General features: G+C 48.4%; 1 protein-coding gene across 2 annotated transcripts in view; it reads right to left on the bottom strand.

Moving 5' to 3' along the window:
* The window catches only part of Efnb2 (ephrin B2), a 44,010-nt gene extending 32,253 nt beyond the window's left edge, over positions 1-11,757 (bottom strand). The window contains 1 exon segment of one of the 2 annotated variants that reach the window (NM_001107328.2): positions 11,618-11,757. In NM_001107328.2, the coding sequence (NP_001100798.1) occupies positions 11,618-11,748 (131 nt within the window). In that variant the 5' untranslated portion in view covers positions 11,749-11,757. 2 annotated transcript variants of the gene reach the window in all.
* Positions 11,758-15,536: the final 3,779 nt, after the last annotated feature.

Here is a 15,536-nt window from a genome sequence, read left to right as displayed (position 1 = left end):
CTCCAGCTGGCTCTCTGTTGTTTCAGAGCCATTTGCTCATTTACCTCAATGGTGAAGTCACAGGGATGAAAGCCACCGGTAAATTTAACAAGGAGCGAGTGGTTTGACACTCCAAGACCAGGCATCTAGGAGTAGCGCTGGCTGGGCACAACGTCGCTTCCCTCTACCTGCCCCATCCCTGCCAGCGTACGTACGGTTCTTCCCTCATTTTGAAGCCTTCTCTGCCTTTGGGGAAATCGATTCACTCTGATCTAAGGAAGCCCATCCCTTTTGTGAGGTGTCCAGCAAAAAGAAACCCTTCCCTACTCTGTGCCTGCCCCTCATGCCTTCCCCTACAGTGCCTTCTCAGATGGTGCCTTCTGCGGCTGCAGGAGTAAGTCTTGAGAAGGACAGAAGGGACCATGGTACTTAGCTCTGTGGGTCTGAGAGGTAACCTCTTTGACAGGCAAGCCTCGTAAGTCAGCAACAACAGTTTACAAGGTTGTGTGCAATAGCTTTACAGGCCCCTAAATGGCAGCTTCCCAGGCTCCAGGAGAGGGGTCAGGCATAGGTCCCCTTGGGTGTGGCAGGAATTATCTTCCTCCGGTCACTGAGAGTGGAGAAGAGGAAGAAGAGGAAGAGAAACCCTGTATGTGACAGAAATGAGGAGTGGGAATCGGTTACTGACTGATACAGATCACCCAGCACTGTGTCACATGGTGGAAACATGAACAAATGGGGTTTTTCGATAACTCTCTTCCATGGCCCAAACACAGGACACTCTAGAGTCACTCCAGCAGGCTCCCACTGAACAAGAGAACGGGTCAGGGAGGAGCTGAGAGGAAGCCAGGCTGAGGCACTTCAGAGCCTCAGAAGTGAAGATTCAGCTGCTTTGTCAGACAGGCAGTTTGTTCTGGTGGTAGGCAGATTGGGAGTGAAGAAAATGCAAATCCAGAGGCGCCACGGTGGAGTCCAGAGAACCCCAGGCCCACCAATATTCACCGCCTGGCTTCCTTAAACAAACTGCTCCAAACTTGCAGAACATCAAAAGCCAGATGGGCTGAACTGAATGAATCCACAGGCAAGAAGCCAGACTCCCCGTTTGCTGTAGAAATAGGCCTGGACTTGATTTGAGTCTTCTCAGCTCTGACAAGCTGGAAGCTGGCACGGTTCCCAAAATCCAAAATAAAATGGCATTTAATTGTGACTAGACTCTAAAAAAGATGTCATACTATCTCCTTAGTTTGACACACACTCAGCAGCAAACTGGAGATGACTCTGGAAGCCAGACTTTCTCCCAGGGGGAACTGACCAATCACTTAAATTCTTAAAAGGAAAACAGTTGATAGTCAAAGGTGTCATAAGCAATAAATGCATTAATATGATATGGCATAAAAAAAACTGCCTAGTCATCCTTTAGTTGGGCTGACAATGACTCTGTTTCCAGCAGTCGGACCTTCTTAGATGTGAGCTTCAAAGGGTCCCTTTGGAACTGTCCCCCAGGATAAAGCAGAGTTACTCTTCACATGAAGAGTAGAAGACCACATTCACTGTCTTTTCTCTACCTTGTGTGGATTGCTTTGAGTAACTACACACTCAACCTACCCACAGCCAATTTCTTGCACCACGTAAGAGACTTGAATAGCCAGACACCAGAGCACTTCAGCCAGATCTACTTCTTAGCTTCCTATGACCTTGGAAAACTTGGTTAACCAGCTTTGGTCCCAGTTTCACCAACTAGTATTAAGTGGCTAACACTGTTTCCCATTGGTGGCTCCAAGAAAGTTTAAAGAGTACGGAGGACGTATGTATCCAGCCCTTGGACCGGTAGCACCTTGGTATTTGGAGAGTGCGGGATTCAATTGTTGTTATGTAAAATAGGGATCTACAGGAAGCTAGGGTTCTAAACATGGGGGTGGGGGTGGGGGTGGGGGAAGCCACACTGCCCATCCCAGAACCCAGGTTGGATTCATATACTCATTCAAGGACAGACATCTTTTATCAGAATACACAAAATGGTTTTTACAAAGAACAGTTGAACAAGAGTGTCTAAGGCTTGTACATGCACTTGTGTTCTAAGACAGCACTGGTGGGGGGCGGGGGGGGGGAGCAAAGCAAGAGGGTCCAGCCTGGTAATAGAAAAGAGAATTAAAAGGTGCTTCATAGAACAGAAAGTCTTAAAGAGTCAGTAGGAATAACAAACAAACAAAACTAAACAACTAGAGAGCTTAAAATACTAGTGTTGGTCTTCATTAGCAAAGTGTGTTTTCATTTTTTTTTCCTTGCATGGGGATGGTATTCAGGAGACATCAGTAAACGTGATTAACAGTAGCTGATGTCTCCTGGTTTCGGGTGCCAAGCTCAGAGCCAGGCCCTTTACACATTTAATCCTGACCACAGTTTTATTTCTCTCTCTCTCTCTCTCTCTCTCTCTCTCTCTCTCTCTCTCTCTCTCTCTCTCTCTCTCGTCACTATGTGATTGTCTCTAATCTAATGGTAGACGGATGAGCAACACAGAGCATATTGTTCTAAACTGCACAGCCAATCAATGGCTAAGCAAGGATTGGCTCACACAGGTGAAGCCCTTGATCAGCCACCGTCCTGGTGAAATCAATGGCCAGACTTGCCCATGATGACACTCACTTTTAAAACAATGGGTACTGATAATCCCCACATCAAAAAGACTGTTGAGATCAATGAGTTGCTGTCTCACAGGATCTGTTTTTTCCACGCATGGGATTTGACTCTGTGCTGTGGATATTCAGAGGCGCAACACATTATAGACACTGCTCTAGGCCAAACCGTCCTAGCTTGTGCACTGCCGTTTTCCAGCAGTCTAGTGTGACTTTGCTTAAAGGTACTGCTCTCATTAAAAACTCAAGTTCCTTCTCGCCTGGACTGCTCCCCTGGCCTGGCTACCTTCCCCTCCCCCCTCTTCTGTCCTCTCTCTCTACATATAACACCATGATATCCCAGAATGGAATATTTCTGTTTTCACTTGGCTTTCAGATCCCAAGGAGTGAGCCAGGGGATGGTGGTACATGACTTTAATCCCAGAACCAGGGAGGAAGAGACAGGCAGATCTCTGAGTTCAAGGCCATCCTGGTCTACAGAGGACAGCCAGGGCTACACCGAGAAATTTTAAACAAAACAAAACAAAACAAAAACCAAACCAAAGCAAAAATAGCAAGTAAAGAGATGTTTCTGCTTTGACTTTATTCTTGGCGTAGGGCCTTACTGAATTAATTAATCAAGTTACCACTGCCAATTGTCTTGGGCCCTTGTAACCTCTATAAGGAAGAACAGAGGCAGGGTAAAGGCCAGATTTCCTCCTGGGTCCTAAACAGCCTTTGAAAGTAGGAAGACTGCTAGATTCTCTTCCAGAAAAGGCTGACCCAAGACTGTTCTCCCAAATGGTTTCCCATCACCACCAGTAGTTGGTAGTAGCATCTGGGAACTTGCAATAAAAGTGTTTATCTTCCAGCCCCACCTTAGCCCTCAGGAATCAGAAACTCAGGGTTGGGTCCAGAAACCAGTTTTCACAATCCCCAAAGGCAACTGACTTTGGTACCCTTGAGTTCAGGGGCCCTGATTCTGGAGGGTGGATCTTGGATCTCTGACAGCAGGTGATAAAAACACAGGCAACCAACAACATAAATCTGGGTTGTGCCTGCCCATCCCACGAATACTTACTGGATGCCCACAAGGGTCAGAGGTGAATGAACTGCCGAAATGAAGCAGAGTCCGCCCCTGCCTTGCAGATAGAGCAGGTGGTAAGCACCTGAGCATGCGTGGAAGCCGCCCTGTACATAGAGACCTGGGGTTAGCTGTCAAGCCTACAGGATTGCAAAGGAGGGCTGGAAAGAGACTGTTTGATGTAGATCATACAGAACAGGATGCTTCTAGAGGAACTCTAGTCTTCCCTCACGATCTGTTTTCTCACACAAAGAGGAGATTCAAGACCTACAAGAGCTTGTTTGAAACCTAAAAGTATCCAGATGACCAGTTACATGGAAAATGTAACTCCTTCAATTAGATACATTGTTGAGTTGGAGATTTACCTGATTTAGCCCACTCGGTTCAATCATTAGAGGATTCTAACTGAGGTTGGATGTGCTAGGAACTCAGGAAGGTAACACAAGCTAGGAAAAGGCAAGGGCCAAAGGGTTTTCATCGAGTGGTGTGACCAACCATGCTGTGCCTGGGGATCATCTGCCATCCGGTGAGTAGATGGAAGAGGTCATCTCAAAGGCAACTTTGTCTCGAAGGATAGAAACTCCATGAGATACACAGAGGCAAGGGAACAGCCCAGCCAGCAAGCTGCCCCACAAGTCACGTACCTCATCACTCCCTGTACAGGAACTTAGGAGCATCACTCACACAAATTCTAGGGAGGTTCAAGATGAGTGTCCATGAGAAGTACAGATAAATGTCTCGGTGGCTGTCTGCGCCCCACCATTAGGGGAGTGCTATAAATACTGTGATTAAAATTTGACATGACTGAATTTCAACAGAGAAAGTGAGCTGGATTTTTTAAAACCATTCTGTGTAGGATCTATTTACAATGCCGATGAAAGGGATGTCTTCTGAGTGTGTAGCTCACCAGTGGCTCGTCCACTGCACTAGGAAAGCGCTCCACCTGGGCACTTCCAATCTTCCCCCATGCAGGCAGGGGAGGAGGGAAGGTATGAATTCTACCTTCTTCACTCAGAGACTATTTGTTCTTCCTGTTCTGTGGAGAGAACTGGGCAGAAGGGTCCTGCTTTCTGTGAGAGAGCTTTTTCCCCACTGTGGTTTTAAAATTTGAAATCAGCCAAGTATGCATCCCAGACCCAGAGAGCTCCGCACTAGAATTATATGTCTGACTTTGGACATGGAAAACATTTGAATGAGTCCCTTGCTAACCCCAATGCTGCAACCCTTGAAATGCTGCCACACTGGGAACCCAGCTCCACTTCCATACAACTTGTCTGAGCCCTCCATTCTGATAGAGGAGGACACTTCTACATGGATCGTGCAGGTACGCTCTGGAGAATGGAGGGCCCTGGAAAGCACGGTCAGTAAACAGATGCAGGGCTCTCCTGCACAGCTCTTTAATCACTTTAACCCTGTGCCTCACGGAAAGCTGGAGGCCAAGGCGATTCAGCTTCTCCTTTTGTCGGGTTGCCCGCCATAAATATGCACCAGTCTGTGTGTGAAAAGCTGAAGGAGGCGGCAAGCTTGCTGGACATTTATCATTCTCTGTTCCCCGCTAACAAGCAAATACTTTAGTTGAATGGGCCATTAGCAATCATTGTCAAATGGAGAATGAAAGGTGCTGGGATGTGACCAGCTTGTAAATTAGGGGTGTCCCTCCCTTTTGATGAATCTCAGCAAATCCAATGGCCCTTTTTGGTATAGATTCAGAATTAAGATAGAGAGGAAGGTGCAAACTAGCAGGTGTTTCGATATACTACAGTGGAAGTCTCTCATAATTCTCAGAGTAGTGAGAAAAGCAGATCCCAAGGGGACCTATCCACACCCCCAAACTATGGTCCAGTGTGAGAACCAGGGAGAAAGTTAATAAAATGGATCTAGAGAGAATATTTAATAACAATCTTTATCATCTGTATGGAGGCAGGTTTAGAAGAGGCTTTCAACCCTCATGCTCCTGTTAGACAGCTCCCAGATTCCGTGTGTAAATTAACCTCCAAGACCCACTCCATGAAGAAAGCCCTTGTCCTGAAGAAATAGTAAGACTTTCTTAAAATGCCAAAAGATGACGATAAAGCAAATATTTCCTTTCTGGTGGCTTGAACCAGTTCTGGGTGTCACTCTGCACCTAACCCAGCAAGGAGTCAATGGCTCACTTTGTCTACTGACTAAAATGGGTAGTGTAGAAGACCAGCACTAAAGTCCAGTTCCCTTACAAGCTGTTGGGGACAGAGGGCAGTCACAGTCAACACCACCAAGAGCTCCTGTTCTTGCCTTTAGTGTGGGTTGGCGCCATTATTTTATAATGGCGTCATTTCCACCAGGGAGCCTGTCCCAGCCAACTCGCAGATTACCGATCACAGTGGTCAAGAAAGCCCGGAACCTTTGGAATCCAAGCTTTGATATAATAGATGGATATTTGAACTAACCAAATCTTACCGTTTTCAAGATTGTAACCTGTTATTTATTTTTTTTTTTTTCTTAAATTTCCCCAGGGAAGAAACGACCAACCTCACAGAAGAGATAGAGGCCCAGGTAAGGGCCAGCAGCTCAAGCTTGTCTTTGCCTTGGCAATGCAAAGATACACCCCCGCCCCAGAGCGGGGGAGGGGGTGCCCTGAAATCAAAAGGCCTCTGTTTTCTTTTCAGATCATTCAAGGCCTACCTATCCTCCTTCTGGTCTCTGTTGCTGCCCAGCAGGCCTCTACCCGAAGCCCAAATAGATGAAGGCAAGGGTGGTGAAGGGCAGTTAATCCTACAGAATGGCTGGCTCTGTCAGGCCAAGAGTTAAGCAGGAAAAGCTTCCAGACCCTAAGGACTGCAGCGAGCTGTGAGTTTTAATCAGCCTCCATCTCGGGTCTATGAAAAGGCCGTCAATGAAAGCTACCTTGGCCATATTATCTTCCACCAATGAACAAGAACTGTACAGCTCCCCTTCTCGGCTTCAGCCATCCCAGACCACAAGTGGAGCTTTCATGATTCTTAATCCCAGTTCCCAAGTCTGTGTGGCTCTCACATAATACCAAACAGCCTGGAGCAAGGGCCTTCGCCCCACACCCTTTTCAGGGACGTGTCATTTCCAACATCAAGCTAATCTATATGTTGCCATGGCTTCCCCTTTATCTGCCTTTACATCTCATGAACTGCGTGGATTTACCACATTATTTTTATCTGAAAGACAGAAAATGGTGGTTTTATTGCCATACAATCAGATTACTGCCGCTAGCTTCTCTATGCCTTTTTACCGTACTTCAATCAAAAGGGATCAGTTTCTTTATGCTCTGCCCTTGATTTACTTTACATCTGTAAAGACGTAGCCGGGGTTGTAATCCCCTTATTAACTATGACCAGGGTTGATTTGCCTAAAAATAAAAGCAAATTGTGTCAGACCCTTTCACTTTGTTTTTTTTTTTTTTTTTTTTTTTTTTGATTCCGAACTACAAAATGGATTACTAAAGAAATCTTCAGAGTTCACACGGGGCCCCAGTATAGTGCTGAATTTAAAATGAGAATTAAACAAGTTAAACAGGGGAGCCACGTCAACGGCTTGCATCTCCCATCATGGGAGAAGGGCTGACTGCCTGCTTTTGTATTCTTCAGCACTGCAGAGACAATGAAGCCACAGGAGTTTTCTTCCAGGCGGTTCGGAACACGTCTCCTTTGCTATCCTTCCTTTTGGGCTGTTCTTATTCCTGGCTTCAGCCCCCTTCTAATCCACCCCTTTATAGGGGGTGGGGTGGGAGGGGAACCTACCTAGAGAAAGAGCTCACTCCTCTCCAGAAGCTTATAGTTCTACGGGATCTGCATATTTTAACCAAAATATTTTAAACAACCCAACACTTCTCTCTATGCAGAAGTGTAAGTGACCTGAAAAACAGGATTCTTTACTCAGCAAAGGAAGGCAGTCACTAGAGACATTTCAATCATCTCTTTTGGAGATGGGGGCTTCTTAAATGTCCAATCTGTAATTATATATCTTAAGAATAAAGTTTTCATTAGAATGTCAAAGAAATATCATTCCTTAAAGCAATTCTTTTCCCCAGGGGGGTCTGCTGTTCCCCGCCACTCCCACTTCTATGACGATGTCCTTCAGTCATGCTTGGATCTGGAATAGTCTCCCATTCCGTGAATGCCTTCTGAAATGCGGCTTCAACAGACTAAGCTCCCCGGAGCGACCCAAAATATTTCAGTCGAAGATTAGATAACAAGGATTTAGTTACTCCGGTGCCCACACTGCAGGTCTGAAGGAGGTTATCCTGTGGACCTGCCAACAGGATTCGTCTTAGTAAGTGGGAAGAGGTTCTGGGAAAAGCTAATAAGCCCGCCAGTTCTCCAGCAGACTGGAACCCATTCCAACACAAGGTCTTTTTAGGTGGTCCCTGGGGATGGTTAATTCACCTGTCTTCAGGCTCTAGCTGCAGAGTCAGAACCACTGGGGTCATTTGCATTTCTTTGCATTAGTAGGACAAGTGTCAAGAGCTAGGCTTTGTCAACCATTTAGAACCAAGGGCCCAGCAAATCATCTTAGCCTCAACCCTCCTTTTGGGGCTGGAAGCTGTAATTGCGGGAGGTTAAGAAGTTCAGTCCCGGGACGCATGGCTCTCAGATTCTCATCAGAAAAGGCACCCACGTTTGTCTTTGTGTTCTGCCTGCCTCTGCTGTGGAACAAGGGCAACGCACAACCTACAGTCTATCATCCTGACAAAGCGTGAGGACTGTGCATGTGAGCGGTAGCCATTCCAACCCCGGTGCCTTGTGGTTTGCTTCTCCCCCAACCCCCCTCTCTATTAAAACCAGCAAGACTGGCCCAAATGCAAACTGTGGAGCACGGTTCAAGGGGCTATTCAATCAAGGCTGAATCTGCATTTGTTTATCTACAAAAATAGAAATTTCAGACACAATGGAAGGTAGGCTGGCATATATATGTTATTGACCGGTTATTCAAACAGTGCTATCCATTGTAGTTTAGTTTATCAACCTGACAGGCCCGTATTTATTCAGAGCCTGACTAGGGAGAGGCCTGTGTTTTAGGTTATCTGGATACTATCCAGCCATTCTTTTGTATCAACTCAGTCAATTTCAGGAATTCAGTATTATGTGTGGAAAAACATTACAAGGGAAAAGCAGGGTGCTTTGTAAATTAACTCGTATGTAATGCCTATAGAATAAAAACCCCAGACATAAATTTATACTGGAAGGAAGTCTTCCAGGGTGTAACTTATTTCAGAATACTATGTCAGTGTAGAGTTGCTAATCCTAAGTGAAACTATTACTCACCAAAACAACAACAGGCAGGCACCACTCTGGAGAGGGTATTCTACCGAAATGTTAATTAGAAATGGTTACCAGGCGTTGCTCCTCTTTCCAGAACTTAAAAACAGTTGAAAACTGACCTAAGCGGCACCAGCATCTTCAGATACAATGTGACTAATCTGACAGGGCAGCCGCATAATCTTTGAGTACACAGAACTTCTGATTATTACATAAACTCTCCAGGACGGGATGGCAGGCAATGTGATTAAAGTAGTTATGGAGACTCCAGTTTACAAAGGATTTTCCTGGGCTCTACATGCACACAGCTGCTGCGTGCTCCCTGTGTCCACCACCTGCTAAAAAGGCTGACCCCAGAATGAAACAAATCTAATTACCAATGCCTGCTTCATGACAAGCCACTTGTCCCACAGTTCAGGAAAAGTGAAGTGAAGCTTTCAAGCATCCGATTACCCACCTACCCGCCGCATTTTATCTACAGAAACTTTCCTCTGGAAAAGTGAACTAGGGAGGCCATGCCAGGCACTAAATACTAAAAGGCCCTTTTGTATTACTCTTCCTAGGAAGACGTCTTTCTGATCTCACAGACAGCATTCAGCCACACAGGCTTTCCAAAGACTTCCAGCCATCCTCAGGAAAATTCCAAGACACTTTATTGTGGAGGCCAGGGAGTAATCACACCAATTGCACGGTCCTGCCCCTCCAATACCCAGGGCCCTAGCAGCTCTCTATACATCTGTGGCCACAGCTCGGAAAACTATACTGTTGAAGATCAAATAGTAAATGTAAATTAAGTCACCACTCCCTCCCTTAACACGTTTCAAATCGAAGACATTATTCTCCAGGTGCTAGGTGTGCTCGGTGGTGGGGTTTAAACAACTCGTTATTTCTAATCCTTCCGGCGGCACACCCAAGTATAGTGGTCACTAGGAGCGCAAAAGACGGTTATGTTGCTCGGAAGGGCTTCAGTGGAACTTCTTTAAACTAGATTTAAATATAAATATTAAATCCGAACCGGAGGGGGGGGGGAAAGACTCAGCCTCTCCAAAAGAGGCTGTGAGTGAAAGTGCAAAGTGGAGAAAACAGGCAGCCCGGGGAAGGGAGGGGGGGGGGATGGGCGCGCCCACAGCTAACATTCGGCAGGGAAGGGTGACCTCTGTAGGCACGGCGAGCGTCAGCAGCAGCCACCACCAGGGCCCCAGTCTGAGTGAAGAAGGCTGCAGCGCTCAGATCCCAGCCAGGCGCCTTCTGGCACCACCAGGTGCCTGTAGATCCCGTGTGGCTGCAAAGATACCACGCCAGGAGAGCAAATGCAAACACCTCGCTTTAAAAAACAAAACAAAACAAAACAAAATTATTTAACAGATGAAGACTACACTAGAGGGGGCCTCAGTAACTTTAAAACAAGGGCCTCCTGGCAGCACGCAAAAAAACGTTTTGGGTCATTTACAACTGTAGATTATTTTTTGCTCCTTCTTGGGGAAACATGTTTGGTCAGTTATGTTGGTGAATTTAAAATTTACCACTTTCAAGAGAGTAGGTACAATTCTTTGCTTATGGGGTAATTAAAAAAAAAAAAAGAAAAAGAAAAAGAAAAAAACAATTCGTTCACCTCTACTCTGAAGCCGTGCACCACACGCTCAACTTCAATTAGGCCATTGATTTTGCTTCTAATCTGAAAGGTCTGAGTCCGGCTAGGAGACAGCCGGGTCTCCACGCTCTCCTAGGGCTGAGTCCAGAATTCCGCACAGCACTTTCTGGCGATGGTTGGAAAATGAGATAAGAGGCAGCACCCAGGCGCGGTTACTGGGGCCATGGCTGCATATACCAAGGGATGGCTAGCATTTTCGAAACGCGGAGCGCACCCTGGGAGCCCAGACCTGAAAGTTACTCAGGCCTGGTTTTCTCCCGACTGTGAGCTTTGCTAAAAGCAAGTATGAACAAGGGACTCCCGATCCCCCAAGTGCAAAGGCTGCAGCGTTGACTGGGTAGGGCCCTGAAGGCGTCGTTAAAATTAAGCCACCCAAGCGGACCGCGCCGCACGGGAGCTAGACCACCAGTTGGGACGCGAAAAGAGAGGCCGACATGCAGAGGGCTCGCCGCCGGAGTTTACGGCCGAGCCATCGAGCTCCCCGCACACATTTGGGCTAGGGAAAGGGCGCCGAGGCACCCGGGCTCAGGGACGCCCCGGGCCCAGCGTCCCTACTTCAAAGGGACTCTCCACTACCCCAGACCCTCAGTTCTTGTCGCCTTCTCGCTGGGCCCCGACCCGTGGCTCCCGCGCTCCTCGCAAGCGCAGCATCTCTCCAGTCCCTGTAGCCCGCCAGTGTGTGTCTGTAGCCCGGTTAGTGGCAACGTTCTCCGTCCTCGAAAAAGAAGGGAGGGCCGGGTAACGCCATCAGACACCTTTCCGGACATGCCACCGAGTCGCCAGGGCTTTGGAACCCCTAGAGCACTTGAGGTTGGAGCCCCAAAAAGAGTACCCTTGGAACCCGCGCTCTCTAGCTCAGCCGGTCCTCACCTAGAGAAATGTGGAAGGGTGGGGGGTGGGGGACAGGAGCCCCAGGTTCTAGAAACAGGCTCCAGGGCCTCCTCCCGCCCCGACCATACGGCGTACCCACGGGGCGCCGGCCGAGGGCACCGCGGAAGAGGGAAGGATCATGGACGCCACTTACTTGGAGTTCGAGGAATTCCAGTAGATAGGCTCTAAAACTATCGATCTGGAGATCGCAGTTCTGCACAAAACCATCAAAAGTCCCCAACAGTACTTCCACACAGAGTCCCTCCTGGACCGGGCCATGGCCATGGCCAAACCGCTCCCAGTTCTGCGTACTCCGGGGCGCGATGGGACCGGCCGCCGGTCGCGACCACCAATCCTCCCCGGCGGACGCGCCGCTCCCGCGGTCGCCGAGGCCAGGTGCGCTCACCCTGCGCTGCCCTCAGCGCGCGGGGTGGGGTCGAACGCGCGGGGCGCGGCGGCTCGGCGGACTCGGGGCTCCGGGGCGCCGCGCCGGACGCAGCTGGGACAGCCGGCTCCCGTGCGGCTCCAGGGTGCCGGGCCAGCCGCGGAGGGCGGGCGCGGCGAGGGCACTGGGCCGGGACAAAGGCCCGCAGCGGAGAGACCAGTCGGTGTGAGGTGGCGGGTGCTGCTCCCCGAGAGGGGCCGCCTGACTATAGATCCAGGACAGCGGGCAGCGGCCCGGGCAAGCGAGCGCCTCGTCGGCGCGGTTCCATGTCCTGGAGCGCAGAGAGAAAGGGCGCCTCCTGAATCCTCGCAACTCGCCGCCGCTAAGCAGTCAGGAGAGCACTGGGACCCCCGCAGGCGTCTGACGCGCGCGGGCCTTTGTGTGCGGGGAGGGCGCCAGGACCCGCTCAGCGCGCAGCTCCGCGATCCGACCGGTGCCTCAGTCCCCGCCGCGGAGAGTCAGCGCGCCCAGCGCGCTGTCAGAGCACTATAAACGCGGGGCCCCGCCCAGTCGCATGCAGTCCATTGGCTCGCCGCGCCGCGAGCACGCGCTGATTGGACAGCACTCCCGTCCGTCTGCCGCCCCTATCCGACACTGGGCGCCCAGAGGTACGGCGCCCCTGACAGGTGAGCCCCGCCCCCGGGACCAGCCACGTAGGGCGCCGGGGACCTCGCACTAGTGGCCCCGTGAGGCGCAGGGCACAGGGTTGGCCGCCTCTTAGCCACTCGCGACGGCAGGGTGGCCTCGACCTGCAAGTGCCTGGGCTGGCGAGTGCCCTCGTTAAGACAGAGCGAGACCTGGCGAACGCAGCGTTCCGCCGTGCGGCGCTCGCTCCCCGCCGCCCCCCGCGCGTACGGCGCCCTAGTCCTTCGCGGATTCCTTTGCGCCTCCAGTTGAGGGTCTTCTAGCTTGATTCTGGCACCAAGTGATCCAGCCCGGCCTGACGCAAGTCAAAAAAGACTCCCGCGAGGCTGCGAGCCTTAGCTGCCCACAGGCAGTGAGAGCCCGTCTGCCGCCCATCCCGACCCCGCGCTCCAACTCCGTGCGCCCCGGGCCTATCTCCGTGCGCCCGCTCCCTTTCCGGTCCTCTCTCCGCAAGAACAGCGCCTCCAAAGCTCCACTGCCAAAGTCTGAGTGGATTTTTCTTCACTAGCTCCCGAGAGACCCCGCGACCCCACAGTGGCCGGGAAGTTAGGGCTGACCCGGACGACTATCAGTCAGAGAAGTGGCAGTTGTGGTTCTCGGTTGCTTGCCCAAGACCGATTTTGAGAACTGCACCACGGCTGTGACTTCTACGGATCCACAGCGCCCACTAGCGCCCACTTTTACCCTCTGTACTTCAGAACAAGCCTACCAGCTACCGAAACAGATCTTAAGGATCCAAATACTCCCAAGTTGAAAAACACTTAAGAGGCCCGGTAGCAAGGAGAGCACAGTAGGTGGAAGGCACAGTCTCATGTATAGCCCATGGCCCAACAAAAATTAACCACGTCTGTTCTTAAAATGCTATCCATCAATACCAGAGTTTCTTCATATGGAACTAAGCAGTTTCCACACCAGTATCTTTAAACACAACTCCCACGTGGCTGTATGAACACCGGATTTAGTTACTATGACCCCCCCCCTTCTTTAAAGCAAATTTCGAGCTCTAAAAGTGTTGGCTTTCAAAAACTGTAAGTTAGTGTGTGCTAAGAGTTGATTTGGAAAAACTCGTCTTAAACCAAAACACTAAAACATCCAAAGTATTGAGCACACTCACCAAAATACAGCTTTGAGAAAAGCTTTTCTGTAATTACTATTTTTAAGTATGCCTGCAATACGATTGGGGGTGGGGTATTGAGATGGGATTCACGCTAGGCTAAGGAAGGGCTACACGCACACCAGGAATGTTTTTTGAACTTCCTGACTGAAAAACTGACAGGCACTGCTATTTGACCTTTACTGGGGGAAGAAGAATAAAAGGGCACTTTTTTTTTTTTTTAAGATCTCACTTAAGAAATTCATAGAAATCTAGTGTGAAATTAAAGGGTTTTTAAGTCATGGTCTGACTCAGTATGTGTTATGAAATTTAAGTTGTGACCTCTTAGCTCCCCATACATCCTCTCTCTGGTAAACTAAAGGAGGAATTTTGTAAGGTCTGAAAATAACCCAGCTTCTAAAAATACCATTTTCAGTAAGCCAGATATTCTAACACCCAAAGCATTTTTACTTTGGGGTCAGTGTAAATGCACTTTTTAAAAAACACACACATAATATTCCTACTGTGTGACTTTACAAGGGGACATGGAGCTAATTTCAGATATACCTGTAGTAAGCAGATACCTGTGGGCACAAGGGGCCAGTGACTGCACACAACATTCTGGTCAACTGTTTATCCAGTAATTTGGGAAACTAAAACACAACCTCAAACCACTCATATTTAATATTACATTTGTCATCATCCTAGGCAAAAATGCCATTGTGTTTTACACAGATGGCGACCAGCAGAAATTCTAGAGCCTGGCCACACCACACTGCAATGTCTCCGACTGGAACTTCATTTTACAAATACATTCTTGGGTTTGTTTTGAAAACAGGACACAACTCTTTGCCAAAGGACAACAAAGTACTTCAGCAGACGAAGTCACTGAATTCTAAAGCTAAGGATGTTTCTCAGTCAGTAGACTTTGGAATTTTAAAAGTACAAGTTATTACAAAATATAAATGATTTCTTACAGAGAGGAAGCAAAGCTGAGTTTCAGAAAGAACAATTCACTAGCCAGTAAAAATGTACCATACACCACACCTTAAAGCCAATGCTAACCACTCTGGTCTTCAGACTGTTCTTCAACTTGACCACATCAAAGGCTCCCAATCTTTGATTTGGAGGGGAAAGTGTGATCACATTCCTTAGGAAAGGGTTGCAGTCAACTGGCTCTAGTTCAACCTTTTCTTTTATGTATTAATGGAAAAAATAGTATGCTTCAACTGCAGTAATGGTAGTGCTATTTGTATACTGTAAGCAGTGTAGGCAGTAGGAAACGAAGCGTTTCCTAATGTGAACTGAGGGGTCTAAAGGTCCATGAAGGCCCACCCTGCAAACTGGGTTAGGTATTGTGGTAGACAAAGCGCCAGTGTGTAACTGACCTTACCATAAACAAGGTCTCTGCTTTATGAACCGATTAGGTAATTGATAAGGAACATGAAAAGTCAAATGTCACTGCTTGTAACCTACAAATGGAACCACTGACGGCAATACCTAGGTAATAGGGCCATGTTACAAATGGCCCAAGAGGGACTTAGAGTCAACCAGTCCCATGCTTAATTCTTTATCTGCCAATTCAAAGGGAACAGCCATTTTGCCCTAGGAGACCCAAGAGCCACCCACATGTATAGTGAAGAAGCACTTTCATTTTAATCCCATAGTTATGAGATATTTAACAAAATATGACTGTGTGAACCTTCTGAGTCATCAACATGCAGTTCTTTAATTTACTGGTTTCAAACGAAGTTTAAGTATGAAAAATGCAATCATCCTCACATCCTCCACTCAATAATCTGAGGATTGAAAGGGGAACCACGTTCTTTTCAAACAGTACTTGTCAATCCAACGACTGAGTGTAAAAGTTGTACCTCTACATATTTTGCA

The sequence above is a fragment of the Rattus norvegicus genome, chromosome 16 (genome assembly GCF_036323735.1).
Source record: "Rattus norvegicus strain BN/NHsdMcwi chromosome 16, GRCr8, whole genome shotgun sequence".
Classification (NCBI taxonomy): domain Eukaryota; kingdom Metazoa; phylum Chordata; class Mammalia; order Rodentia; family Muridae; genus Rattus; species Rattus norvegicus.
The sequence above is the reverse complement of the archived record's forward strand: the minus strand, read 5'-3'. Positions and strand labels throughout refer to the sequence as shown.